The following is a 25,181-nucleotide window of genomic DNA, read 5'->3' as shown; positions in this document are numbered from 1 at the left end:
TACAATTGCAGGAACATCTCCACGAATTAAATATAAACATAAAAAAGTTGTTTCGAATTTGTATTTTGTGATCAAATATAATTCTTAGATACTAATTGTTGACCTAAATTGATATGGTAACCGCTAAAACCTAAGATAATGAACTGAGATATGGGCTCGGCAACAAATCACGATCCTTATTTTTAAAACATACACATTGAACCCGAGAGGTATTGTTAAAACGTTTCTCAACTCACAAAAATAAATTTTAAAATCATAGCACATTAACCTGTTGGGTTTCTCAAGATATATATATGCAGCGAAAACGATAAATATAATTTATTTATTTTAGTCTCAATGCTCCTGTTAGACAGATCCCGAGTTGGTTAAGATTTATGCAAAGATTACTTAAAGATCAGATGTTCTTTTTAGCTTTGAATAATTGCTTCAAGGCTGAATTGTTGCAAACCATAAGTCATCCAAGTATCTAGTATCTAATGATAATTCACACAACCACCAATGAGAAATCTCTTAAACCCTTTTTATGATAGAGGGATTGTTACATTTTTAGTGCTAACACTTTTCTTTTATGTTTTTCAGGTGTTTTCTATACTGTACTATACTTAAAAAAAAAAAAAGAGGTATAACATTCCTTTTATAGGGAAACCTGAAAACCCTATAGGTGGTAAAATATCAATTTGCTCCCTAAATAATATCACATATATCATTTTAAGACAATTTTAGAAATTTATTAAATTAAGTCCCTGCTTCATTTTTCAGGTCTAGAATTATAATTCCCTGTATAAATTACACACTAGTCTTAATTTCTAAAACTTAATTACGATTAAGTTACATTTGATTAATCATCTCATTTTAATTTCTAAACAATAGTTCTTATGTATGTGGCCCATTAGGTTTTCTAATAAGTTGATCCAAATATAAATCGTAATCCTAAATAAAATTGGATTAATTAAATTAAACAAATTAATTTATTATCAATTCAACAATTAATTGATTTATATTTGAAGATCAAGTACAATGTCTAGCAACATGTCATGATCCTTTAAATATTAGAAAAGTCATAGTAGTTTGACTTAACCTTTCAGTGACTAGTTTCTCAGTGTAATTATTATCCCTTCATCAATAATATTTTGGTTTAGACATTATAATATCTCGTGTATCTACTATGTCAAATCATTTTTGTTCTCAACACTGTGGTTATTGATTTTTTAAATAAAATTTAAAACTATTTTCAAATATCATTTCACATTGCACAAGGATTTACAATCAATATTATTTAAGAACAACTGAAACATTTTTTTTAATTCACTTAGGGTGATGAATCCTCTCTTTATTACTCAAATACCTTTATATAGTTCGTGTTATACCTAATATCTGCTCATTTATTACCATAATTAGGAAAACATGTAGCAGAATCAAAACATATCATTCACTATATAAGATAACTTAGTGATTTCAAGTCTAAAGATCATTTACATTACTGTCACGTAAGCCTTTCTATAGACACAAGTGATCTCTCCATATGAAATTCTCATGCGAGTTAGTTTAGTGTACATGTTATCTAACAAACACCTTCATACTAGTTTTAGGTATCCTTCATACCTCAGCTTATGAGAATAACTACTTCCTTTCATAAAGAAAAAAAAATATGTATTAGTCTTAATAGCTCTAATTATTGTTCAGTCTTAATAGAGAATTGACTAGAAACATTTTATGAACAATGCTTTGATATAATGAGAATCTTATAATTATAACAACTTTATAATTTTCTTTACAAAACATTTTTGTCATAACTTTATATTTACTCTAGATTCATTAATTAAATATTAGATTTATTAATCAAATATTTGATAAATATTGAAGATAAATAAAGTTTTTATTAAAAATTAAATATGTTTACTTGAATAAAGTCAATGCCACAAGTAACCAACTGAGTAGTTACATGGCATATACACTACCATAACAAATACATAGAAAATAAAGACCATTATTTATTAATTTTTATTATATAAGAAAATAGATCTTTGGCAAAGAAAACAAGGACACAGATGAATATAAAAATCAAACTTTTATACATATGAAAATATTCTTACAGTTTGTTTTAGAAAATTCATCAAATAGAATAAAATAAACCAACCCTACATAAAAAAAATCTACCCTCTACACTTAAATTAAACTCACCATATCGATATATAAGACATCCATCATCTACGCACAGAAATTGATACCAACAGATTCAACGACAAAATAATACTCGAATAATCACTGGAGCAAAATCATTCACATAGAAAATAAACACGACATCCACATAAATCAAATTCACAAACACACCACATCAAATCATCACAAATAAATTATCACAATTACAAATCATTTAGCATAAATTAATGTGTTGGGGTTTGAAATCGACCTTTAAGGACTGCTAGAATTGACCAAAAAATGGTGAAACAAGGTTGGGAAATGTCGGCCTGAGCACTTTGCCAGTCCTAATGTAAAATGGGACCTCTAAAATTAAAGGGAAATTATGGAAAATAGAGTCACAGTCTAAAACTTTAAGGATACTAAGAATTCTAAAATATACGTTGGTTCTAAAGTCATCACCATTTACACAACCTTTCTAGAAAAAGTTTACCTTAGCTACTTATTTTCCTTTAAATTTGTTATATGCATGACATCTATTGTTCAAATTATTTTTTGAGCTTATTTGCAAATCATTTATTATTGATTGATTTTTTATCTAGTTAGCATTAAATCTTAGATCATAAATCTCACAACTCAATGATTTTTTTTTATAAAAGACATCTCATTAGGCCTACGTCGGTCTCTAAATTAGAAGACTCATCTACCTATCCGTTTAAAAAGTGTAAATGAGCTTAATGAAATCTTGACAAAAACTTGTTGATGTATTTTTTGGAGCTCTTTTTAAGTTAAAAACCAAGCATTAGGTCCATGTTGATCCCTAAAACTAGAAGACATGTTAACCTAACGATTTAAAAAGATTAAATGAAACTTTTTTAAAAAAAAACCTCTTTTAGACTTTTTAAGTTTTAAAAACAAGCATTAGATCCATGTTGGTCCCTAAAACTAGGAGACTCGTTGATCTAATCATTTAAAAATTTTAAACAAAACTTGATGAAAACTCATCATTGCATTTTTAAGCTCTTTTAAGTTTAAAAACTAAACCTTATGTCCATATTGGTTCATAAAACTAAAATACTCATCAACCTAACCCTTTAAAAATCTTAAGCAAAACTTGACAAAAACACTTCGACACATTTTTAGGTTCATTTTAGATTTAAAAACCAAGTGTTAGGTCTACGTCGATTCCTAAAATTAGAAGACTCGTTGAACTAGCCTTTTAAAAAGCTTAAATGAAACTTAATGAAAACAATGAAATCTAGATGAAAACTCATCAAAAAATCATCAAAGCATTTTTTAAGTTCATTTTAAGTTTAAAAACCAAACAAATTAAAAACAACCTAACAAATTAAGCTAACATTGCCAATATGGATCAACCTAACAAATTAAAAATAAATTTTCAAACATTGCCAACATGAAGAAAACTCATCAACTTATTTTTGATTTCCAATATATATATATATGGAAGATAATAACAAAACAACAAAGGGTTCAAGTTTATTAAATATATGATTATCATATTTTAGAAAAAATAACTAAAGTTGGAATCCATAAACTAGAAAACTAAAACTGGATCTGGGATGTAATGAGCTTCTAAATAGATTTGGACTTCTCTATTTTTGCTTTGTTTCGATCTTCGGAATGGAAGAAATGGATCTTGGACTCCTCTTAAAAGTTTTAACCATATATCTTAGCTTTTTATCAAGACAAAAAATTACTGAAACTAAGGTCTTTAGCTCAAGTTAGAACCCAAAAACTAAATAGTTTTTTAGTTTGACTAGACCAGATAACCTCTTCTTAATCAAAACTCTGTTGGTGGGTGTTTATCTTTATCTCTCTCTCTCTCTCGTTTTAACCTCTTTTTTTCTTCCCCTGGCTACTATTTGTTTTTTCTACTGTCAATATGGACCCTATTTTTCTAGCTTCTTTTCTTTCCATTTTATATTTCTTCTCTTATTTTTTTTCTATTTTCACTATTTGTATTTTTGTTTCAGCTTCCTTCTTATTTTTTTCCCCTCCTTCTCCATCCAGTTCCTTTTCCAACATTTTAGCCTTCTTTTATAAGCGTTAAGGAAGAACCTAAAGCAGCTCCTTCAACATTCAATCATGGCCTTTGATTTCTCCATAATAATCTCATTCATCCATCTCTCTTTCTACAATTATTCCACCCAAGCCTTTTCATCTTCTCTTTTATAATGTGGTCCATGGTTTTGAGAAGGCTTTCCTGGAGTTCTATTATAGTTGGTTTTGAAGGAAAAGCATTGATGTTTTTTTTTTTGGCTTGGTTTGACAGCTATAAAATATGATAAATGAGTTGTGTTGTTACAACCATTAAAAAAAATAGTGGTTATTTTTATGGCATGATGGATAACATCTTTTATATGTTCTTTTATCATCAATTTCGGGTGTGAAGAGTGTGCTTTTATAGTTGTAAATAGAGGGTAAAGACAACATATATAGTGTGGCAAATCCAGCCAAATTTGGTAGCTTCAAATGGGTTTTAGTAGGTTTTCTTTTAGATGTAATGAAGTAAAACATGATGTTATTTTAGCTTAAACTTGCAATTGCAAAATAGGACACAAGGGTTATCATTCTATAGATTTTTCTTGTAACAAAACAATTAGTGTAAGCATGCATTTCCTTGTATGATGTGAAACATACAAAAAGAGGGTGTAAGGATGCATTTTTTGCATGTATGTGTCAAGTTTGCAACCATAAACAAAAATGGCAACATGAACAAGGTTTATTCTTAGTATTTTTGTGTAATATTGACAGTAAAAATGAGGTTGAGAGGGTTTTCTTTTTTGCTCCTTTTGTACGTAAAAACTTGGAGGCCAATATGTGTTTTTAGGGCTTATTTGGTCGAGTGAAAAGAACACAAGGGAACAAAGGGAAAGGTTTCTCAATTTTATCGTAGACATAATTAAAAAAAAAAAAAAAAGAATGTTGTTTGCTCTATCAAAGTCCTCTTCCTTTCTTGATATTTTAACCTCCACAAATTCATTAACATGAAAATGATTAAAAAAAGGGTTAAGAATTGTAAAATGGTTGTTAGGCTAATCGCGTTGAGAACACAATTTTCTTGAAACTTTTTGTATTTTTTTTCAATTTTTTTATAATTTATAAAAATAATAAGAAAAGTGGTTGGAACATTGGTAAAAAATGAATTATGATGAAAACTCATCAAAGAGGTTAAAAATTACAAAATAATCGTGAATTGGCCAAATTGGCCAAATTGCATCGAGAATGCATTTTCATTGAAATTTTTAATATTTTTGCATTTTTTTTCTATTTTTTAAAATAATAAAAAAGTGATTAAAACCAAGGTCAAAATTGAGTTACAATGAAAAGTCATTAAAATGATAACCGAAAGGGTTAGAAATCACGACTTGAATTGACCTAATGAATTGCATTAAGAACACATTTTTCTTGGAAATTTTCACATTTTTTATATGTTAAAACAAAAGGTAATCATTATAGAGTTACCACACACCTCACATGCTAGAGAGTTGCTGGAATTTGTGAGCAGCGCGTGTTATACACACACAATGCTAAAACCTATAAAACAACAAAAAAAAAGTTGGGTTTTTAAGGTTTAATGATCCTATGATTTCTAGGTTATTTGGGTATGTTTTCGGATTGTCTTTTCTTGGGTTTTTTTTATTAGCTTTATGAGGAAAAAAGGGTTATGATTAGAAGGGAAATCAAGGGTGGTGGAGGAGAGGGAGATCAAAGTTGTTGATGGTTGTTGAAGGAGAAAGGTAAGATGATGGTCACACATAAGTGGGAAAGATAAGATGGTGGTCACAGAAGTGGGAAAGGTTATTGCATAATTGTCTGACAAAGAGATAGGGAAAAACATTTGTGGTCTATTAAGGGGCATTGTTGTTGTGTTATGCCACCACTTATTTACCAGCGATAGAGCTATTGGTGTGATTGTGTGGTGGCGCAACTTGGTGAGAAGAAGGGGAAACCATGGAAGCTAGGGTTATGTGTGTGAAGAAAAGAGTTTTTCGTTTCTTTTCTTTTTCAGTTGGATTTTCTTTTTTTGTTTTATTTTTTAAAGTCGTTTTCATTCTAGTTTCTCTCTTTCATGTATTTTTTTTTTAATCTTTTTATGTATATGTGATTTATTGCCCACTCCCTTTTCATGTTGATTTAGAGAAGGATTTAAACTCTTATTTTTATTTTGGTCCCTCTTTTCTTTTAATCATTATTTTACTTCCTAATCTTTTTTTTTCTTGATTTTTTTTAAAAAAATATAACGAAAAGAGGTTACAAAGCTATAATGACATGTCTTTACATATTGCAGAAAAACCTATGAATTCATTGCTATTTTTTTTTTTATGTATTCTCAAATTAATTTACACATGCTTCTTTCTTATTTGATATTATTATTATTATTGTTTGAGAGTGTTATAACTTTTTAGATATATTTTAAAAGTTTGTTTTAAGTGAAAAAATTATTAAATTAATATTTTTAGTGTTTTTTAATGATTTTGATATTTTGATATCAAAAATAAAAAAATATTTTAATATATCTTAAAACATAAAACACTTTAAAATGACACCCTTGACCACCATCCACCAGAATAATAATCATATGATTAAAGCTGCTAGCTGTCCAAAAGATTGTGAGGAATTTCAAATCCGCGTATAGAACAGTGTCTGTGTTTCCAACAAAGCTAAAGTTAGATAATTTTTGGGAGTTACTGAGAAGAAGAATAGAGAAAAGATAACTAAAAATCCAATATCGACAAGGACATGCTCAAACGCTCCTTCTACACTGTGTTAGTAATGGCCATCTACTATACCAACAAAAGGGGACAAAAAGAACTCCCATGTAATTATGAGCTGATACTAGTCCCCGTACTCTCCCAGTGGTGAGTGTGAAAATTATAGGCGTCGCAGCCTGGCTTGGTCAAATCATTTATCACGATGGGCCATCCTGTGCATGTGTATAATGCAGACTAGTGGCCCTCTTTGCAGCTCTTTCAGCTCTTGAAGATAAGGAAAAGGTTGAACACTTTTCATGAGATGCGCCATCCCATCCCAAAATTTGAAATCTGAGTGAAGTCGGAATCTTTGGCTGATAGTGGGCCTTCGGTGATCAAGTCGGCAAGTGAGGTCGTGCATGTATGTGTGTGTGACAAGGAAATAACACGTTGAGTACAAGGCAAGCCTGGAGTTTCGTACGGGATAATCCCTCCATGTTGAAACCTGATACGAGCATGGAAATTGGCGTTTGTGTCGGTGTCAACGCCACCATAGATTAGCAGAGGCCAATTATGAGACTGTGTATGTAGTCTGTGTAATTAGGTATAGCGAGAGTGACTGGCTAGCTAGCATGTTAAGTCGAGCATCAACTGAGCCGAGCCTAGTAAATTAGCCTAAATTAGAATAATTAAGGCTATGTTTGTTTCCGAAATTTATTTTCTGAAAATTATTTTTTATTATTTTTTATATTTGTTTGTTATTAAAAAAGTTGATCAATAAAAAACACTTTCCAGTCAAAGAAAAATTTGACTTGATTTTCAAGAAAGTGTTTTCCTGAAAAATTTAGGCGGAAAACACTTTCCGGAAGTTGTGAAAAATTTAAAAATATTATATTATTTGCTGATTATATCAAATTTGATCCTCAAACTTTTTATTGTTATATTTATTTTTATTTTGAATATTTATTTTTCAATTTCATCTCTTAAAATTTAATTTTTATATTAACTTTGGTTCTCATTTTTATAATTGTTATTTGCTTTTCCATTATTATTTTTTTATTGAAATTTTTTATGTATCAAATTTGGTCCTCATTCTTTTTATTGTTATTTATTTTATTTGAAATAATTTATGAAATATTAATTATTATTATTATTTTAATTTCTTCATCTTTCATTTTTTTTTAGATTTGATCTCTATTATTTTGATTATTATTTATTTTATTTGAGATAATTTATGAAATTAATTTTTTTTTCAATTTCATTCTCATTCAACTTTTTAATTTGTAAGATTTGTTCCTCATTATTTTAATAAACTTGAGAAAAATAAAACATTAATAAGTTATTTTCCAGCTCATTTTCCATAACATAACCAAACACTGGAAAATGTTTTCCAATTTATTTTCCATTACACTACCAAACATCATAAAATAATTCATTTTCCTGGAATTCACTTTCCAACAGGAAACTACTTTCCAGCAAACAAACGAGGCTTAAGTTTTAAAAAAGTAAAATTAAAACAAAAATAAATATGTGACCCTGTTAAACGGGCAAGTAAAATAGGCTAGTGCAATGCACATGCTAGAAGGCTAGAGATGTCCGTCACATTTAGGCGATGCGTGAAGCATCTCGCAACTGCTAAACGCTCACTTTTGTGGTGATGTCGAAAGCGGTGTGTCGAGCTCTTCCTATTGAGCTGGCAAGTGGTGGTTTGGAGCTAGCTACCCCTTTTCTTCTCCTCCTTCTTTTCTCTTTTATCTTTTCGAGATTCAAACCAGCCCTACCAAAATTAAAAGGTGTCATGTCATTTTGTTAATGTATCAAATTTAATCCTCGATCTTTCCATTGCTATTTGTTTTGCTTTGAATTTTTTTATTTTATTTTTTTGTTTCAGTTGTATCCCTCAATATTTGGTTTCATTTGATTTTAATATTAAGTTTGGTCGTTATTCTTGTGATTGCTATTTGTTTTGTTTTGAATCCTTTTCTTAATTGATTTTTTTTTCAATTTCATACCTAAGCATTTGGTTTCATTTTATTTTTATATCAAATTTAGTTATCATTTTTTTTAATTTATATTTGTTTTGGTTTGGATCTTTATTTATTGAATTTTTTTCTCAATCTCATCCCTTAACATACTTAAGCTTCGTGATTTTTTAGGTTTGTCTTTTATGAGATAATTTTTACCTCATGACTCGGGTCACGAGTTTGAAAGGTTAACCCGAGTTGACTTTGGTCTTTTTTTTCAGGTTCTTTCTTACAATTGATTTTTTTTTCAATTTCATCGTTCAATATTGGATTTGTTGGGGATTGAGCTTTCTGATTTTTTTTTGTTTTAATTTTTTCTATGAAATTGTCTCAATCTCATATCCTGGATTGTAGGCTCGGCGGGTTGACTTGAGTATATATTTTTTTTGTTTTTTTATTTATGTTTTTCTAAGTTTTGCTCTTCAACATTGTGTTGGTTTGAAAATTGAGCTTCTTAGTTTTATTTAATTTCTACGAGATTATTCTAGTCTCTTAACCAAGTTTTTCTTGTGTTGAGTCGAGTTTTTTTGTTTTTTTTTTAATTGATTTTTTTTCAATTTTTTCCTTCAACGTTTGATTTTTTAGGAATTAAGCTTTATTTTTTTTTCATCTTGTTTTTTATAGGGTTATCTCATTCTTATTTAATTTTTGTATCGTTATAAAATAAGATTATGGAGACCTTTTAAGAAATTGAAAGGGTATATTTTCATGATATTTTCAAGCATTTATTTTTTTGTAGTTAATCATTGTCTAAACAAATTTAATTTGATTTATTTATTGTTATTGTTATTGTTTTTTAATTATATTATTAAATTAACCAAGCTTGTAAACCAAGTTAAATCAATAACTCAAATCTTATTTTTTTAAAAAAAAAATACTAGCATCAGAGTATTTTTTTTTATGTTAGAAAAAAATTATCCAAAAAAAATAAAAATAAAAGTTTAGAACACTAATCTAAGTACGTAGTTACTTGAAGGAATTAACTTAAATGTGATAGATAAGGTTACCAACCTTAACCGTCCGCTTTTGAGCAAGGCTGTTTAAATGAAAGAGAGAGAATCCTAAACTGTCCCCACCGTCTAGCTAGTGCTCATGAGTTGGCTGGTATTTGCACAGAATTCCGAGTTTCAAAATACCTATAAGAGAGACCATCCATGCGCTCTTATTAGCACTCATTGGGCAAATATACTCGACATTTAATACTCATACTGCCCAAAAAGTAAAGAGTTTAATACATATAATCCGTTGTTTCCTTATAGAATCCTGCGCTTTCTTGCATGAGTGCTCAAGAAACAGTCCCCGTTTATTAAGGATAATGTTCTCCTTGTGTCCTTTAAACTAGGATTATATTAGCTATCGAGTTCCGTGACTTCTGTCTTTTTGATCCCTTTCATGAGACCTGACCTTATTTTCCTGAGGTTTCAAAGCACTAGGTTTTGGAAAGTGCTTTTGTACTCTATTTTGCCTCCTATTTTGCAGTTTCTTGACCTTTTTGCAGCTACAAGCTATATATAAGAAGTTAGTTCCAAAGGAAGAGTTGTAGAGTAATATTGTTTTGCTAGTATATAAAGCCTCTGAGCTTGCCAGGTTAGTAGAGCAGATCTCTACCTTCATATTTTGGCCTTCTTTATTTCTTTTGCAACCTCTTTCAGGTCTTAGCAAGGAATGCTCTTTCTTTGAAACCTTGCACGTTATTGTCTAATTTGGAACTTCTTCTTCTTCTTAGAGGTATCTTTCACTGATATTGCAGGGAACTTCAGTTATTGTAATTTTAATGAGATAGATCACTGACCTGTGCAAGGAGCTCAAGAAAGAGAAGCTTTGCAATTTGATTGGAATATTATTGAGATATAGATAGAAGAAATGGAAAGTGGGCTTTATTCTTCTTTTAAAAGTAGTTCTTTGCTAGATTATTTAGAGGCGGACCAGGAGATGAAACCAGCATCTTCACTGCCAACAATCCCTCAACCAAAGACACCAAGAGAGCCTATGGAGTTCTTGTCTAGATCCTGGAGTCTCTCTGCTTCAGAAATTTCAAAAGCTCTAGCTCAGAAGCAGAAACAATTTTTCACTGAAAAGAATTCCGATACATTTGCAGAGATAATTGTGGCACCACAAGCAGTGAGTCATCTTCTCCGCCACTCTTAGTTATTCATAGTTTCTCCATCATGTGCTCATTATTTTCTATTACGAATCAGAACACTCTCAATTCTGTTTTAAGTCATTCAATGCTTTTCTTGGCACATAATCCACTCAATTCTTATCATCTAATTATTTCGCTTCTTTGCAGTCAGGGAAGGTGGTAAACTCTAATAGTCCAAGGACTGGATCATTAGGAAAATGGTTCCACCACAAGGAATTCAGCAGTCGTGCAGTGAAGAAGAAAGACAAAGCACGCACCGAAAATGCTCATATGCATTCTGCTGTATCTATAGCCGGACTAGCTGCAGCCTTGGCTGCGGTGACCGCTGCAGGAAATTCTAGTGGCTCCAGCTCCAAAATGAACATGGCTTTGGCCTCAGCTACAGAACTCCTCGCATCACATTGCATAGAATTAGCAGAATCAGCTGGAGCTGATCATGATCGTATGGCTTCTGTTGTGAGATCAGCAGTAGATATTCAAAGTCCAGGTGATCTAATGACCCTTACTGCAGCAGCAGCGACAGGTAATTGCTCAATCTTTTCCTGGTATTCACGTTTTTCCTATCGCTTAATATTGCTTACAAAGTAATGTGATCTATCCTTTTATATCAGCTTTGAGAGGAGAAGCAACTTTAAAAGCAAGATTACCAAAAGAAGCAAGAAGGAATGCTGCTATAAGTCCTTATGATAGGGGGGTGGCAAACACTCCTTACTGGACTTCTTTAAATGGTCCATTAGAAGAACGGGGTCCTCCCTGTGTTGGTGAACTGTTGCAACACACAAAGAAAGGTCCATGCTCTCTCTGTTGCTTTTGGAATTTACTAGAAATCTTGATAAAGAAATACCAAGAAATGTAACTGCTGTGGAGTGATTTTAGATGCTAACGCTAGATAGTTGTTACCGGAATTGTCAGGGGCGTTGCGATGGAAACATGTCACCGTGTACATCAACAAGAAATCTCAGGTACATACTAACTTCGAGAAAAGTTGGAGCAATGGTTTATTAGTCATAAACTTCCTTGTTCACCAGTATAAATCTTTCCAGGTCCTAATTAAGATCAAAAGCAAACACGTTGGAGGAGCCTTGTCCAAGAAGCACAAAGGTAAGAATTTACCTCAGTGTCGCTTTGGCATTTTTTCCATCTTTCTCCAGTTCCTTTTTATCTTTACCGTTTCTTTAATCTACTTCGCGCAGCATTTTTTTTTCTCTCAAATCTCGAAATACTTGAGGAACAATTTCTGCAGTTTTAGATCTGAATATCTTCTGCTGCTATTAGGTGTTGTTTATGGAGTTTGTGATGAGACAACAGCATGGCGTTATATAAAAGAAAGAGTAAGTACTGAAGAAGTGTATTTCGGCATTAAAACAGCACAAGGTCTGCATGAGTTCGAGTGTAAAAGCAAAGTTCACAAGCAGAGGTGGGTTGATGATATAAAAAATCTCCTGCAACAAGTAAGTTATGTGGAAGTAACTGACCGCTCACTGAAATGCTTAAGCATAAACGATGGCGCATAGTATGATCCATGTTTGTATATTGCTCCAAGAATACAGGACAGATGAAAGTTTTGTTTAATGATCTTAGAGTATGACAATGGTATACTAGTGATATTACAAATGAAAATCCCTCTTATGTAGAATTTACCTATGCAATATAAGAAATGCATACACGATTCCCCTGTGCAGTCCCCAATTTATGAAATCAGAAGAGACAGCTCTCCTTTCAAGGGTCCTGTAACATCATAACCAATTTTCCATGTCTGTGTGCACGAACTTAGGCAAATATGTGAAAGTTGGGCAGCGTAGTTTCTGTCAGGTTGCGTCTAGGATTGTCAAGAAGGTAGAGCTGACAGAGTTGAGAAATCTTCTACAATCTTCATTCTTACAGTGAATTAAGTAAAAGTTAACCATGTACCTGTGTGTCAAAAAACAAAGAAGTTTCTTTCCTTAATTTTCCTTTTAATTTCAGACAAGTCCCAGGTATCAAAATTTAGCATACTACAAAAGTAACAATCAAGATATAACAGCCCCTGTAGTTATCTAATGCATTTCAGTTTCAATTGAAACGTAGTTATATAATGCATTTCAGTTTCAATTGAAACACCCATGAATAAACATGTGCCTATTAATCATCCCGTCCGTGTTAACCAAGGGGCTGAATTCTAAGGAGCTAGCTTGCATACACTGTAAAGGAACAAACAAGAGTTTTTTTTTTATCAGGAAAGAGAGACTTTACTATCGAAGGAGGAAGAATGTACAAGAGGAGACTGAGACATCCTCAGAAGCAGCAAAACACAAAAATAAAATAGCGGTTTAGTAGTTCTATTCACATAGATACCTGGTGATAAACTAAAGATAAACTTACTTTAGGTGGGCAAAAAAATATCCAGTCTTGTCTGATGATCTCAGCAAGTCAAATCGAAAGAGAAGGCTTGAATTTCACTAGGTGACTTTTGAGTTTGAAGTATACGTAATCATCATTTCTACGTGTTGTCAATATTTTAATTAGAAAATTTAAATGAATAACTTGACATACATACAGATTGTAATCACTGTCAACAGCTTTCTCTCCTTTGTCTTCACCTCAGAATACAACAGTTCTGTTTTCCTCATTAGGCAAAACACGCAATTCGCAGTATGATTTTATAGCTTTTGCAAGGCATTGTTTTTCAAGGTTCTCTGATTTCTGCACAAAACTTTGTATATTATCTCTATGGGAAACCCTCTCAACCTGCAACATGTAAAGAAAGAAATCAAAAAACATAAGAAAGTTGAAGGCAAAACCAGTTACAGATATCCTGCAACGCCTGGTGGATAAAGATCAAGGACCAAACATCACAATAGCATGCTACGAAAGATGTGATGAAACACCCCATATAACATTAGAACTTCAAACAGCAATGGTGATAGATTAAAACAGGGTTTGAGACAATTTATTCTGATGAACAAATCCTTCCCGTTATCTTCACCAGCATAGCTTCAAAAATCCAGTAAACAACTCAACAAATCAAACTTGAACTTGATTTTCAAACAAGGAAAGAGTGTGGAATCACACAAATCCTTGAATGAACAACATCAGCCATACAAGAAATTAGATCAAAATCACGACAGTCAGATTCTTTACCAGTCATTTTGAAATCTCTCACAAAAAGCAAGAAACAATTGTAGTTGAGCACTTTTTAAAGACTATTATATTCTCCTTCAGCTAATTCAACTTGATCCAGCCATCTCATAGATTTCAGTCACACATAGTTCCTACTTGATATGTTTGTGTTTGATGCCTGGAAAAAAATGGCCATTTCCATTCACAGTAGACTCTTTATTTCTCCTGAGCACCATGATATTGAAACCTGTCAACTAGGATTTCGTTTGATAGCCTTCTATTCTAGAAATAAGCAAGCATCCAGCAAACCTATATTCAGTAGAATGGGTGATCGATATTTGATTTACAATTGTTGATTAATTCAAGAAGTTCCAGCATTGTATAAATTTGTGTGTGGAAAATTTTACCAAGTGAAATACAGTTTACATCTGAACATTTTAGCAACATGGCAAGAACAATGATAATGTGGTGGCAGAGGAAGTGATGGAGCAACTTGAAAAAAAAGGAAACAAAACCCAAATCGATGAGGCAATAAAATATTCATCACTGAGTACAAACAGCTAAAATTACCAGAATTTAGATGAGAACATAGTGCACTAACAATGATTACCATCTGCTCAATGATAGGCCCTGCATCAAGCTCTTCGGTAACAAAGTGACTTGTCGCACCAATTAATTTCACACCCGCATCAAATGCCTGCGAACAATATCTAGCAAATTAAACATGTATGGGAGTCGGAGGAAAGTTGAAATGGTTGAAAATGTGATAACTTCTTTATCATAAGAATAAGGTTAGAAAACTAACCTGCTTTGATGGATGCCCACCCTTAAATGATGGCAAAAGGCCATGGTGAATGTTAATTATATCTTTCCTATATCTCTGCAAAAACTTACCAGATAATAACTGCAGCAAGAATTAACTTTTGTGATTTGAAATGTCACAATAGCTGATTCAATTATATCAACAACTGCGTATGCATCATAACTATGCAGGTAATATATTATGGTTGAGGGTACCAAAAAGACAGACGCAAGGTAAATATCACAGGACTTCCTTTATGCAGGTAATATATTCTTTTAGTTTGGCATGCAAGAAGTAAGCAGAAGAGGCACTATGGACCTTATCATCATATTTACCTGCATATACCTGGCAAGAACTAAAAAATCAGTATTCTGAACCAAATCCAAGATCTCGTCTTCTCTGTTATTCTCTTTGCTGGTGCCCAAATAATGATAAGGAATACTATTCCTTTCAAGAAATCGAACCACATGCGTGTTTGGGAATCTATCATGATTACTGTTACGAATGCATGAAGAATCATAATTAGTATCCTTGAAACCAGACAGATATAAAATAAAAAGGGTGACATTCCAAAAAGTTCACCTGATTACACGAGTTATATCAACCGGAAGTCTTCCATCTTGCCATGAGTGTAACAAATCAATCAGGCAGTGTTCCTGCAGCAAGACAAACACAGGTTTAAAATAATATCGATGGCATAAAAAACAACAACTGGAAAAAATATAACCAAATGCACCTGCTTTGAAGCAAGAACAGCAATCTTGAATTTGGGGTCTAGCTTAGGCACCCGGACAACGGACCTTGTTGCATCAAACATTTTTGAAATCCTGAGAAAGTCCTCATCCATTTGCAACCGTGGCCATTTAACAGGGTCAAAAATAAACTCACTGCCACATTGCACAGAAATCAAAATACACCTCCACTTGCTAGCAAAATTAATAAGTCAAGCTTGCTCCCAACTACCCTAAACACACAGACCCATTAGCAAAAGCATTAAAATAGAAAAATAAGATTTTGAAAGTCTACGAACCAAATCCAACCACAAAGACTCTGATTCAGCAAAATAACAAACAAAAAGATAGGAAATGGAGTAATAAATTTGATGCAATACCTTCTAGAATAGAAGACATTCTTGTTTTCAGGGACGAAAACATCAGCACCGAGAATGTTTCCACCTCTGGAAGCGATACAATCTGATAGCTTCGCAACAATACCAACAGCGTCCTAACCATTGACAAAGACAGATATACGTATCTATCTATCTATCAATTCAATACGAAGAGCCATTCATATTTATTTGTTTCACTAATAAAGAAATGTAAAGGGGAGTGACTGACTGACTATCTTACAGGGCATTGGAATACGTGGATGCCGTGGGTAATAGAGGAGGAATCGATGGACTTGAAGGACCTGATGCTGCTGCTTCTTCCAAGTTCAAATACTTGAGGGACTCTTCTTTGTGTCAGATTCATATCTCTTCTACTCTTAGGAAAGTATTCAAGATTTTTTGCTGAAGCAGCATTGCCCAAGGCTTACTTTTTACCCTTACCCTTTGGGGTGTGGTGGTGCTGGTTGAAGCTCACATTGCTTTCACATTTTCAGAATGTTTCTTTTTGTCTATCATGACGGTGTCGTTTTGTTGAAGTTGTGGATGACGTTTTATAGACGAGATTCTGCACGATCTTGACACGTAATACCCGGTTCAATGGTCATTGTGATATCCAAGTGGTCAACCCCACACAATTCTCAGCGCCAATCTCACTCACAGTCACGGCACAGAACTCAGATCCTGGTTGGAGTCCCAACTCCTGACTCGTAAGCAAAACTTTGAAATTTCGCATCTCCTTTTCACTATATCCTCAAAGAAACTGCAATCGATCAAGCAAGTCTCCAGTCGTTGAAGTACGATTATCGTAATTACCCAGATCGTATAAATTAGAAAATGCCTGTAAGTCTCTCTCCCTCCCTATTGTGGATCTGGATCTATTATCACTTACAAATTCATTTCGAAATTAGAAAATCTCAAATTGTGATTCGGTGCGGATGCAGTACAGGAGAATCATGGAGGTAGAGCCGCCGAGTCCGTTAAGGTACATAATCGGCGCAGCAATAATGATGATCGGAGTGGTGTTACCCGTCGGTTACATGATGTTTCGTAACAAGAGGGGTCCTTCTTCTTCTTCCACTTACTCCAAACAGACGTAGGTGTGCCTTTGCCTATTTTCTTCCTATTTTCCTTAGTAATCTTAGGTTTTGTTGGTGTTATTAATTTGTTAATTCTGGTTAAATCTGATTTTCTTTTTTCTTTTTTTAATATTCTCAGGGCAAAGTTTTGATAGAGATTTAAAGAGAGGATTTTTATACAATAGAAATTGCGCTGTCTGGGTTAAGTTTGAAGGAGTTGCAAGAAGAAAAGGATGAGGTGCATTGACAGAAAATCTAATTCTGTTATATTTGTTATTGCTGGGGAACTCTGAGTTTTATAAAATGGAACTGAATGTGGTTTGATTCTAAGTTTTTGATCTAGTAAATATGCTAATGCCATTTCAAACTCGTCTTTGTTCGTTGGATGAATATGTGTAAGAAGGACAGACACTTGATTGAATTTGTCTTCTTGTTCTGTTTTTAGCCTTATCATCTAGGGAACCTGCGTATGAGAATACGCTACGGGTTATGTGTTTTTGTGGTGAATTTCAAATTTGCTTTGTAGAATCTAGAATGTCAAGTGATGTCGCTGACACTGCAGAATGCTTATTGTTTGAAATTGGTGATCTTTTTTTTATTTTTTTGGACTAGCGTCTTGGATGTGCTTGGCGGCTTGGGTTATGCTAATTACTGATGTGCTACATGATGGTTGGATTTACTGGAGCATATGGTGTAACAATGTTCTGTCGGTACGTTCACTCTGTATGAACTTGAGCTATGATACCGAAGAATTGGAAATGATTTGTTAGAATGATTAAAGTTGATGTTTTCATTGTGGAAGCCTATGGATCTGGGAATGTAGAAAAGACTAGAGAGTGGAAAATGCAAGTGCTTGAAATGTATTGCCATTTTGCTGGCAGCTACTATGGAACTTTTTACGAGCTACCTTTTGGAATTGAAGTGTTTGGTAGTGCAAAAAATGCAGGATACACAAGGATTGGTGATGAGGTTTAGTGAAAACCCCCCGAGGATGATGTTGTTTTCAAAGTTGATGATTGGACTAAAAGGTTGAGAATGGATCGCTGGACTTGAGAATCATGAACACTTGCAAAGCAGGTCCTTTGTTGGATTTAAGGGATCATTCGATGCTTATGTTAGCTCAAATGTAGGAGTACAGAAGCCTTAAAGTTGTTTAGTGTGCTTGATTTCAGAGTTTAAAGGTGATGTAATGGAAGAGATGATCAGAAGTTGAAGGTGAAGAATATGAACAAAGAAATCTTTTACCTGATGGTTCATGAATTCTTATATAGCTATGAACCATGTCAACTTGCATGAAGATAAGGATAAAAAGTGGTAAATATTGCATATTTATTTTTAGAGTTTAGGGGGTGTTTGAGAGTTGAGAGTGAGTTTTAATTTTATTTTATTTTTTGGTCAAAATTTAAAGTTTTTTTTTTCACTTCAAATTAATTTTTTTTAATGTTTTTGAATTGTTTTTATATATTATGTTAAAAATGAATTTTATATATATTAATTTGATATTTTTTTAATTTTAAAAAACAATTAGTAAGCACAGTTTTAAGTGAGTTGTGGGGTTTACAAGGCTTCTTTTGAGTCGTTCTTTTCTCGAGTCCAGTGGAGCAATAGGCTACATGATATACTCGAGTTTAAAGGTTAGGTTACATAGTATATCCGAGTCTAAAGAGGTGTACTTCGCACTCGAGTCCTGACACCCAAGTAATCATGACTGCTTCTCCGAAGGAATAAAAACAGTTGAATTTCTGGCCGCCAAATGTGTTTCAAAGCATTTGTTTCATTTTGCTTCTCTATTTATTTGATTCCCCTCATTAAGAATCGTCACCTTTATTGACCGATCAAGAAATCACCCAACCTCTAAGAATGTGTTCTTATCCTTAAATAGAGCATTTTCCTTGGTCTTTTGCATGATCTTCAATTAATACTGTTAATTAAGCCTGATTAAACAAATTGATGAGCAAAGAAGGATTTGCTGAGACATGAAGGCCAATGACCTTCCAAAAATGAGCAAGTGCTGATTTCTGACAAGCAGATTAGTTGACTTGGCCAAGGGCAAAAACAATTCAAAAGTGCCTAAAGAAAATGATGAAGAGGAATATACCAAGCATGCATGACTAGGCTGCCTACTGGGGGCAAAAGAGATGGATTAATCAATGATCGGGGCCTGAAAACCAGGAGGCAAGAGCGGGCATAAATAGCAGTAATGGTCCTCCAACAAGATGAGGTCTAAAATAGTTTATCTGAAATCACGACAGGGGAAGGCAAAACTGTTGAAATCTTGATACAAATTAAGGAGAGACCCGCAGCCTAAATCGGCAATCTTGCGAGCTCAAGCAAACTAGCAGTCGAAACCCAGCGCTATTTGAATCTACGATCACAGCTCGACAAATTGAAGAGGGTGTTGAACGTTTTTGGAACGACCTTCAGAAACACAGCACGCACAAACCCAAACACCAACACAATTGCATGTATGTGTCTTGAAACAGTAAGATGTGACCCAGGCAATTGTGTGGGCTGCTCTCTTCGGTGTTTCGACTTTCGAAATCATCCAGGGCACGATTACTCATCAACATGCCATCATTGTTTTCAAGTACCTGTCAATGTTTAAAATTATTGCTAGTAATGGTCTCTCATTTTCAATTCTCGGATGCCAGTAAACTAGTTATATCTAATTGAACTGAGGGTTCTGTCTATGTTTTGACTAAAAGCTGGAGTTCAGTCACAGCCTTTTGCTTTTAAAGTTTGGTGATTATTGATGGTTTGAGCTCTGCAGTGCTAGATCTTTTCTTTCATGAGCCGTAAATAACCGTGTTCCATTGACAATCTTGCTTTCTGGTTCAGGTACCAGATATAATTGACATATGCATATGTTAGGGATGCTTGACCTTCGCATGTTTGCTAAAGGCAGTAAAAACGAGCAAGAAATGTCTGTTTGTGGTGTAGGAAAGATAGTCCCCCATGTAAATGAATGTTGAGTCTGCTTCGTCTTTGATTGCATTTGCCATCTCCCTCATATATAGGCAGTCCCCTCTTTTTCTGCTTTGTATTGTTTGGATGATTGAACATCCAATTGTCTGTCGTTTTGATTTTAACATCCAATAGTTCCATTTACTGATTTTCCCAGTATGCTGCTCCATTCTTGGGCATGTATGCATGTCCTTTCACTCAGACATTGAAAGCTGAGGATGGTCGAGTTAAGTGAGTTGTCTTCAAGTATATTGGAGTTGGATTGTATATATTTGCGAATACAGTTAGGCTTCCTTTTAAGTGTGATTCTGCATGAACTTGTTTTCTAGATGCATCATTGATCTAGCTATTTGGAACACCTTAACTTCTTGTCTGCATTTCGAGCAAAAGGAGAAAAAGCTCCTGCAGTGAATTGGCAAGAAGGGTTGATTTCAGTGGCTATTGAGTTGCAGCCCAGCTTTCTATTGAGAAGGGTCAATTTGTTAGAAGTCAGGAAGTCATGGATGAACATTAGTTAAGCTATTATGCAAGTCTTGACGTTGGCAACACCGCTGCTTCTTGTTTTACTCTCCTTTATTGTTCTTCTATGTATCTTCTTCATCGAAGTACAGGAGGAGGAGGAGGAGGAGGAGGAGACAACAAAAACCTGTCAATCCTGTATAAAACCAGTTTATCCTTCTTATCCGTAAACCTTCATTTCTCTACTATTGTTTCCTGCATAATCACATACTTCACAAGCCACAAGTAGTCATTTCATGGATGCCAGTATATAATCAACCATGAATCTGTGAATTGCTTGTGCTGGCCAAACTAATAGCTACAAGGCCACAGATCCTTTTTGTGTGTGAACTTCATGCATGTTGCCACTGAGATGTTGTCTTATCTTAATAATGATGCAGTAAAACGGAAGCGAACAATCTATTAGGGAATATATTATTTGAATTAAAACACAAGTAAACACAGGTCATACAAATAAATAGTGCACTCGAAATCCTTCTCTGATCAGTTTATCACTTCATAATCTCAACAATTTTTTTTCTTTAAATTAAATTTTTAATATTTTTAAATAAAAATCACTTAAAAAAATCTACATAAATATGTCAAAGTTGTGTCAAGTACGACCACAAACAAAAACCCAAACCAAAACCCCTTTGACAAGAAAATCAAACACAGATTATTAAACAAATTCTGAAAGAGAATTCCCCCTACCCAAGTCACAGAACCCTATAAAAATCACACACTTGCAGGTTAGAACTGCAAGCTAAGCCCAAAGCTCTTCAAAAAAAAATCAAAATCCATGTCATCCTCGTCGTCTATCATAACTCTCCAGCTCCTACTCTTTTTCATTGTGGTTCCCATCTCTTCATTAGCAAAAAAGCCACACGTCATCCATTTCCGATCTCCCAACCTCTACCCTGAAGGCCTTGCCTACGACCCATCCGCCCAACACTTCATCGTCGGCTCTCTCCACCACCGCACTCTTCACTCCGTCTCCGACGCCGGCGTTATCGAAACCATCATCTCCGACCCCTCCCTCCCTCCTAACACCACCATCCTCGGCCTCGCTGTTGATAAACTCAACAACCGCCTCCTAGCTGCCATCCACTCCGACCCTCCCCTCCCTCCATTCAACGCCCTCGCCGCTTACGACCTCCGCTCACGTCAGCAGCTCTTCCTCTCCCTCCTCCCCTCTACCCCCTCCGATGACAACCGCCGCCCCGTCGCCAACGCCGTCACCGTCGATTTCAAAGGCAACGCTTACGTCACCAACTCGCTAGGATACCCGGAGGGTAACTTCATATGGAAAGTCAACCCTGAAGGAGAAGCCTCGATTTTCTCGAGATCTCCGCTTTTCACGCAGTTCCCGGTGGACCGCGACGCACCGTATAGTTACTGCGGGCTGAATGGGATCGCTTACGTCAGCAAGGGGTATTTGCTGGTGGTGCAATCAAACACGGGCAAGTTGTTCAAAGTCGATGCTCGCGACGGGACGGCACAGAATGTTTTGTTGAACGAGGATTTGCCGGTGGCCGATGGGATTGCGATAAGGGGAGACGGTGTCGTTTTGGTTGTGTCGCATGAGAAGCTGTGGTTTTTGAAGAGTGACGACAGTTGGGGAGAGGGAGTGGTTTATGACAAAACTGACCTTGATGTGGAGAGGTTTGCTACATCAGTTGTAGTGGGAAGAGAGGATAGGGCGTATGTGTTATATGGGAGTGTGTTGGAGGGTATAACGGGGAATGGAGGGAGGGAGTGGTTTGGTATAGAGGAGGTGAGGTCTGAGAAGGAGAATGAAGATGAGAAAATGTGGGTGTATGTGTTAATAGGGTTAGGTTTGGCATATTTTTTAATTTGGAGGTTTCAAATGAAGCAGCTCTTCAAAAACATGGATAAGAAGACCAATTGATCTTGGTTTTGTGTTAGTTTGTTTCTTTGCGCTGCTCGGTGCTGGAATGAGAATTCATGAGCTTCTCTGTTGTTCACACTTTTCATTTCAATAAAACCCTATTTTACATTGCCGTCGGTCAAAATTCATGGCATCTCTTCCTCTTCTTCTTCCTTCCATCTAACTTTGAGATGCCAGAAAACATCGACTCTCAATTCCAGTAATAATTAAAATTAATAAGTAATTGAATGTACCTTGAAAGTTTTCCCATTACACAGTGACTTTGAGCTTCACGTGAAATTCAAAGTTATAACTTGTAAAAAATCGACCCAACTAGGAAATCCCCTCACTACAATCGAAGGCAAACGATAAAGGAAGGAGCTTTATTATTCTTTTACAATTGAGAGAGACAATCTCTGGTGTTAAACAAAGGGCTGTCTCTTTGTCTGTGGTGTAAGTTATTCATGGAGGGACTGTGAGCCGGCAGACAAGAGAGTATGATAATACAAATTATCCATAAGATTTTCTACCCATTCGAATTAGGCCTGTTCGTGGTTCGGTTTGGTTTAGTTTGAATCACAGAAACCAACTGAATCGAGTAATTTAAATTTTTAAAAATTCAAACCGAACCAAACCAAATTCTAGTTAAAACTGAACCGGTTCGATTAAATTCAGTATTTTTACTTTAAAACCGGGAAACCTAATCATCAAATTAATGGGATTTTTGAATTTTTTTAGGCAAAGCACCGTTATCTTTAGCTGCGGGGCCATCCTTTTCAACCGGGATTTCCTTAGCATTTAGTGACTTGGATTTGGTTTCCATGCTTGGCTCACCCAAAAGGCTCTTCAAATGAGTATACAGTGGGCTCCTCAGAGAAGGGTGTTGTTTCCGGTGCTCCAGTTTGTGACCTTGGCAATAAACTGTTTGTTCCTCTTTCTCCCATATGACTCATTCAAAACATTAGTAATGGAAGGAAACCAACCAGCTTGTACAAAAGCAGCTTTTGGCTGTTGTGGGTTTTGTTTTGTCTGGATTTTTGTTCAAAAGTGAAGAGAGAAGCCAATGAGAAAAGAGACAGATGTGGGTTTTTGTTCGGCTAGAGAAGAGACAGATGTAGGGAGGACAGAGTGAATGAAAATTGAAAGGGAAAGGAAGAGGGCGAAAACTAGTCTTTGGTCTGGGCGGCGGCTTTTCGTGTTATGTTATTAGGGTTAGGTTAATTGTAGACTATAGTATTTATAGCTCTATTATTTTATGGTTGGTTCAGTTCGGTTTACCGGTTTCAGTTTTAAAACCAAAACCGAACCGAACAGGCAAGATTTTATGGTTTTAAAAATCAATTTAATCGGTTTTCCGTCTCGGTTCAGTTTTCTCAATTAATTTTTCATCAATTTTTTGGTTTTCTCGGCTAATCGATTCTTTTTAACACCCCTAATTCGAATACATTAGGGTCAAATTGGCATCATAGTTTGTTTATAGTTATGAATAGGTTATTTCTTGTGACTATGCTACGCCTGAACTAAAAATGTTTTAAACATAGAAATAAAATATTTAAATGGGAGGAAAGTTTTTGCCATTATGATTAATTTGGTCTAACAAGTCAAATCTAAAAGCTTTCGATTTTACCTTTTATTTAATTCAAATTTCAAATTAAATTAGGTGAGAATTGCTTCAATGTGACCCAGTCGACTTAACAGATCTAAAAATAAAAAAAATAAAGGACAAAAAAGAGACCAAACGCTAGGGTCTAAATGCAATATGGACGACTAGTAAAAAGTGATTTGGCTTTTTAAAAAAAATTCAATATGAAATCTTAAAAAAAAAAAACATTAAGACGATGACATATGAGATCGACCTGAGTCAATCTAAGTTAACTCATCAAACCTGCAACCTGGGCAATAAACTTCAACGGGTTCAATAACTTTTTTTAGTTAATTATATGATAAAAAAATTAAAGACCAATACAAAATTAAAAAAAAAATCAAATGATGAAATTAAAAAAAATAATAAAAAATTCAATATTAAATAATGAAATTAAAAAAAATAAACTAGATCATGCACGCTGGTCTAAGTGGCCTAGTGTACCAATGATAAAAAAAAAAAAAAAAAAACCAAACATGTGGCCTATGCGTCTAGGCCATATTTATTTATTTTTCTTCTATAAAAGATATATGACCCTTATTATTATTATTTTTTTAAGAAAAATAATTTGTGATGAGTCATCCTGCTGCCTAACCTAAAATTCATCCCCCACTATGATGCTAAAAAAATAGAGGGGGGAGGTTTAAAACCCTTTTTCACCCAAAAGCACGTAATAAATACAATGGAAACCTCTATAAATCATTCATCAACCTAAAAACACACCAAAATCATCAAAAAAAAAATTATATCAAAATAAAAATCAAAACGAATCTTGATTTCTTTTTTCAAATATGTTTATAGAAAAAACCTATCATTATTAAGTTTCTTTCTCGACTTGTTGACTCAAAATAATTAGTTTCATTGCAAAAAAGAAGCCAGACCAATAATTTTCTATTTTTTTTTTTAAGATGATTTTATCTCTCATCTTTCAAGGACAAAGACCCTAAAAATTAAAAAATAAAAATTGTTAAGAATTTAGAATTAGATATATTTTTTTTTATGTGTTTTACATTTGAGTCCTATTTCTTTTAATTTAGCAGTTGTAGGATAATTTCAAAACTAATCTCATCTAATTAGTCTATA

General features: G+C 34.1%; 4 protein-coding genes across 9 annotated transcripts; 3 read left to right on the top strand and 1 right to left on the bottom strand.

Annotated features, from left to right (window-relative positions):
- Positions 1-9,980: 9,980 nt before the first annotated feature.
- Positions 9,981-12,702, top strand: LOC112325451 (VAN3-binding protein). Its single transcript, XM_024591979.2, has 7 exons — positions 9,981-10,465; positions 10,629-10,999; positions 11,169-11,544; positions 11,633-11,809; positions 11,934-11,983; positions 12,065-12,122; positions 12,297-12,702. The coding sequence occupies exons 2-7, from the start codon at positions 10,742-10,744 to the stop codon at positions 12,533-12,535; spliced, it is 1,158 nt and encodes a 385-aa protein (XP_024447747.1). The 5' UTR covers positions 9,981-10,465; positions 10,629-10,741; the 3' UTR covers positions 12,536-12,702.
- On the bottom strand, positions 12,512-16,534 carry LOC18094609 (formyltetrahydrofolate deformylase 1, mitochondrial). 5 transcript variants are annotated; one of them, XM_052452956.1, is made up of 9 exons: positions 16,272-16,534; positions 16,034-16,146; positions 15,659-15,809; positions 15,505-15,578; positions 15,258-15,417; positions 14,926-15,024; positions 14,722-14,817; positions 13,601-13,748; positions 12,512-12,932 (listed from the first exon to the last, which is right to left on the bottom strand). In XM_052452956.1, the coding sequence occupies exons 1-8, from the start codon at positions 16,392-16,394 to the stop codon at positions 13,602-13,604; spliced, it is 963 nt and encodes a 320-aa protein (XP_052308916.1). In that variant the 5' UTR covers positions 16,395-16,534; the 3' UTR covers positions 12,512-12,932; position 13,601. The 5 variants fall into 5 exon arrangements, with proteins under 5 accessions (XP_052308916.1, XP_024447771.1, XP_024447766.1 ...); XM_024592003.2 differs by having other exon boundaries at positions 13,554-13,748; positions 16,272-16,532; XM_024591998.2 differs by having other exon boundaries at positions 13,558-13,748; positions 16,272-16,531.
- An 82-nt stretch (positions 16,535-16,616) lies between these two features.
- On the top strand, positions 16,617-20,656 carry LOC18094608 (uncharacterized). Of its 2 annotated transcripts, XR_008059261.1 has the most exons (4): positions 16,617-16,870; positions 16,972-17,123; positions 17,246-20,063; positions 20,228-20,656. XR_008059261.1 is itself a non-coding variant. In XM_024592023.1 (2 exons), the coding sequence occupies exon 1, from the start codon at positions 16,966-16,968 to the stop codon at positions 17,125-17,127; it is 162 nt and encodes a 53-aa protein (XP_024447791.1). In that variant the 3' UTR covers positions 17,246-17,686. The 2 variants fall into 2 exon arrangements, 1 of the variants encoding a protein (XP_024447791.1); XM_024592023.1 differs by lacking the exons at positions 16,617-16,870; positions 20,228-20,656 and having other exon boundaries at positions 16,966-17,127; positions 17,246-17,686.
- Positions 20,657-21,090: 434 nt separating this feature from the next.
- Positions 21,091-22,601, top strand: LOC18094607 (uncharacterized). Its single transcript, XM_006368943.3, has one exon. It carries the CDS (start codon positions 21,368-21,370, stop codon positions 22,475-22,477), a length of 1,110 nt encoding a protein of 369 aa, XP_006369005.3. The 5' UTR covers positions 21,091-21,367; the 3' UTR covers positions 22,478-22,601.
- Positions 22,602-25,181: the final 2,580 nt, after the last annotated feature.

The sequence above is a fragment of the Populus trichocarpa genome, chromosome 1 (assembly GCF_000002775.5).
Source record: "Populus trichocarpa isolate Nisqually-1 chromosome 1, P.trichocarpa_v4.1, whole genome shotgun sequence".
Taxonomy (NCBI): domain Eukaryota; kingdom Viridiplantae; phylum Streptophyta; class Magnoliopsida; order Malpighiales; family Salicaceae; genus Populus; species Populus trichocarpa.
The sequence above is the reverse complement of the archived record's forward strand: the minus strand, read 5'-3'. Positions and strand labels throughout refer to the sequence as shown.

What these genes read in the sequence shown, in the direction of transcription:
- LOC112325451 (XM_024591979.2), top strand. Translation starts at nt 10,742, where the DNA reads ATGGAAAGTGGGCTTTATTCTTCTTTTAAAAGTAGTTCTTTGCTAGAT. An exon ending in TACTGCAGCAGCAGCGACAG is followed by an intron (nt 11,545 to 11,632) that starts GTAATTGCTCAA and finishes CTTTTATATCAG; the next exon opens with CTTTGAGAGGAGAAGCAACT. An exon ending in CTTGTCCAAGAAGCACAAAG is followed by an intron (nt 12,123 to 12,296) that starts GTAAGAATTTAC and finishes TGCTGCTATTAG; the next exon opens with GTGTTGTTTATGGAGTTTGT.
- LOC18094609 (XM_052452956.1), bottom strand. Translation starts at nt 16,394, where the DNA reads ATGAATCTGACACAAAGAAGAGTCCCTCAAGTATTTGAACTTGGAAGA. An exon ending in AATGTCTTCTATTCTAGAAG is followed by an intron (nt 15,810 to 16,033) that starts GTATTGCATCAA and finishes GCAATGTGGCAG; the next exon opens with TGAGTTTATTTTTGACCCTG. An exon ending in TTGAGCAGATGGTAATCATT is followed by an intron (nt 13,749 to 14,721) that starts GTTAGTGCACTA and finishes TACATGTTGCAG; the next exon opens with GTTGAGAGGGTTTCCCATAG.
- LOC18094608 (XM_024592023.1), top strand. Translation starts at nt 16,966, where the DNA reads ATGCAGTACAGGAGAATCATGGAGGTAGAGCCGCCGAGTCCGTTAAGG.
- LOC18094607 (XM_006368943.3), top strand. Translation starts at nt 21,368, where the DNA reads ATGTCATCCTCGTCGTCTATCATAACTCTCCAGCTCCTACTCTTTTTC.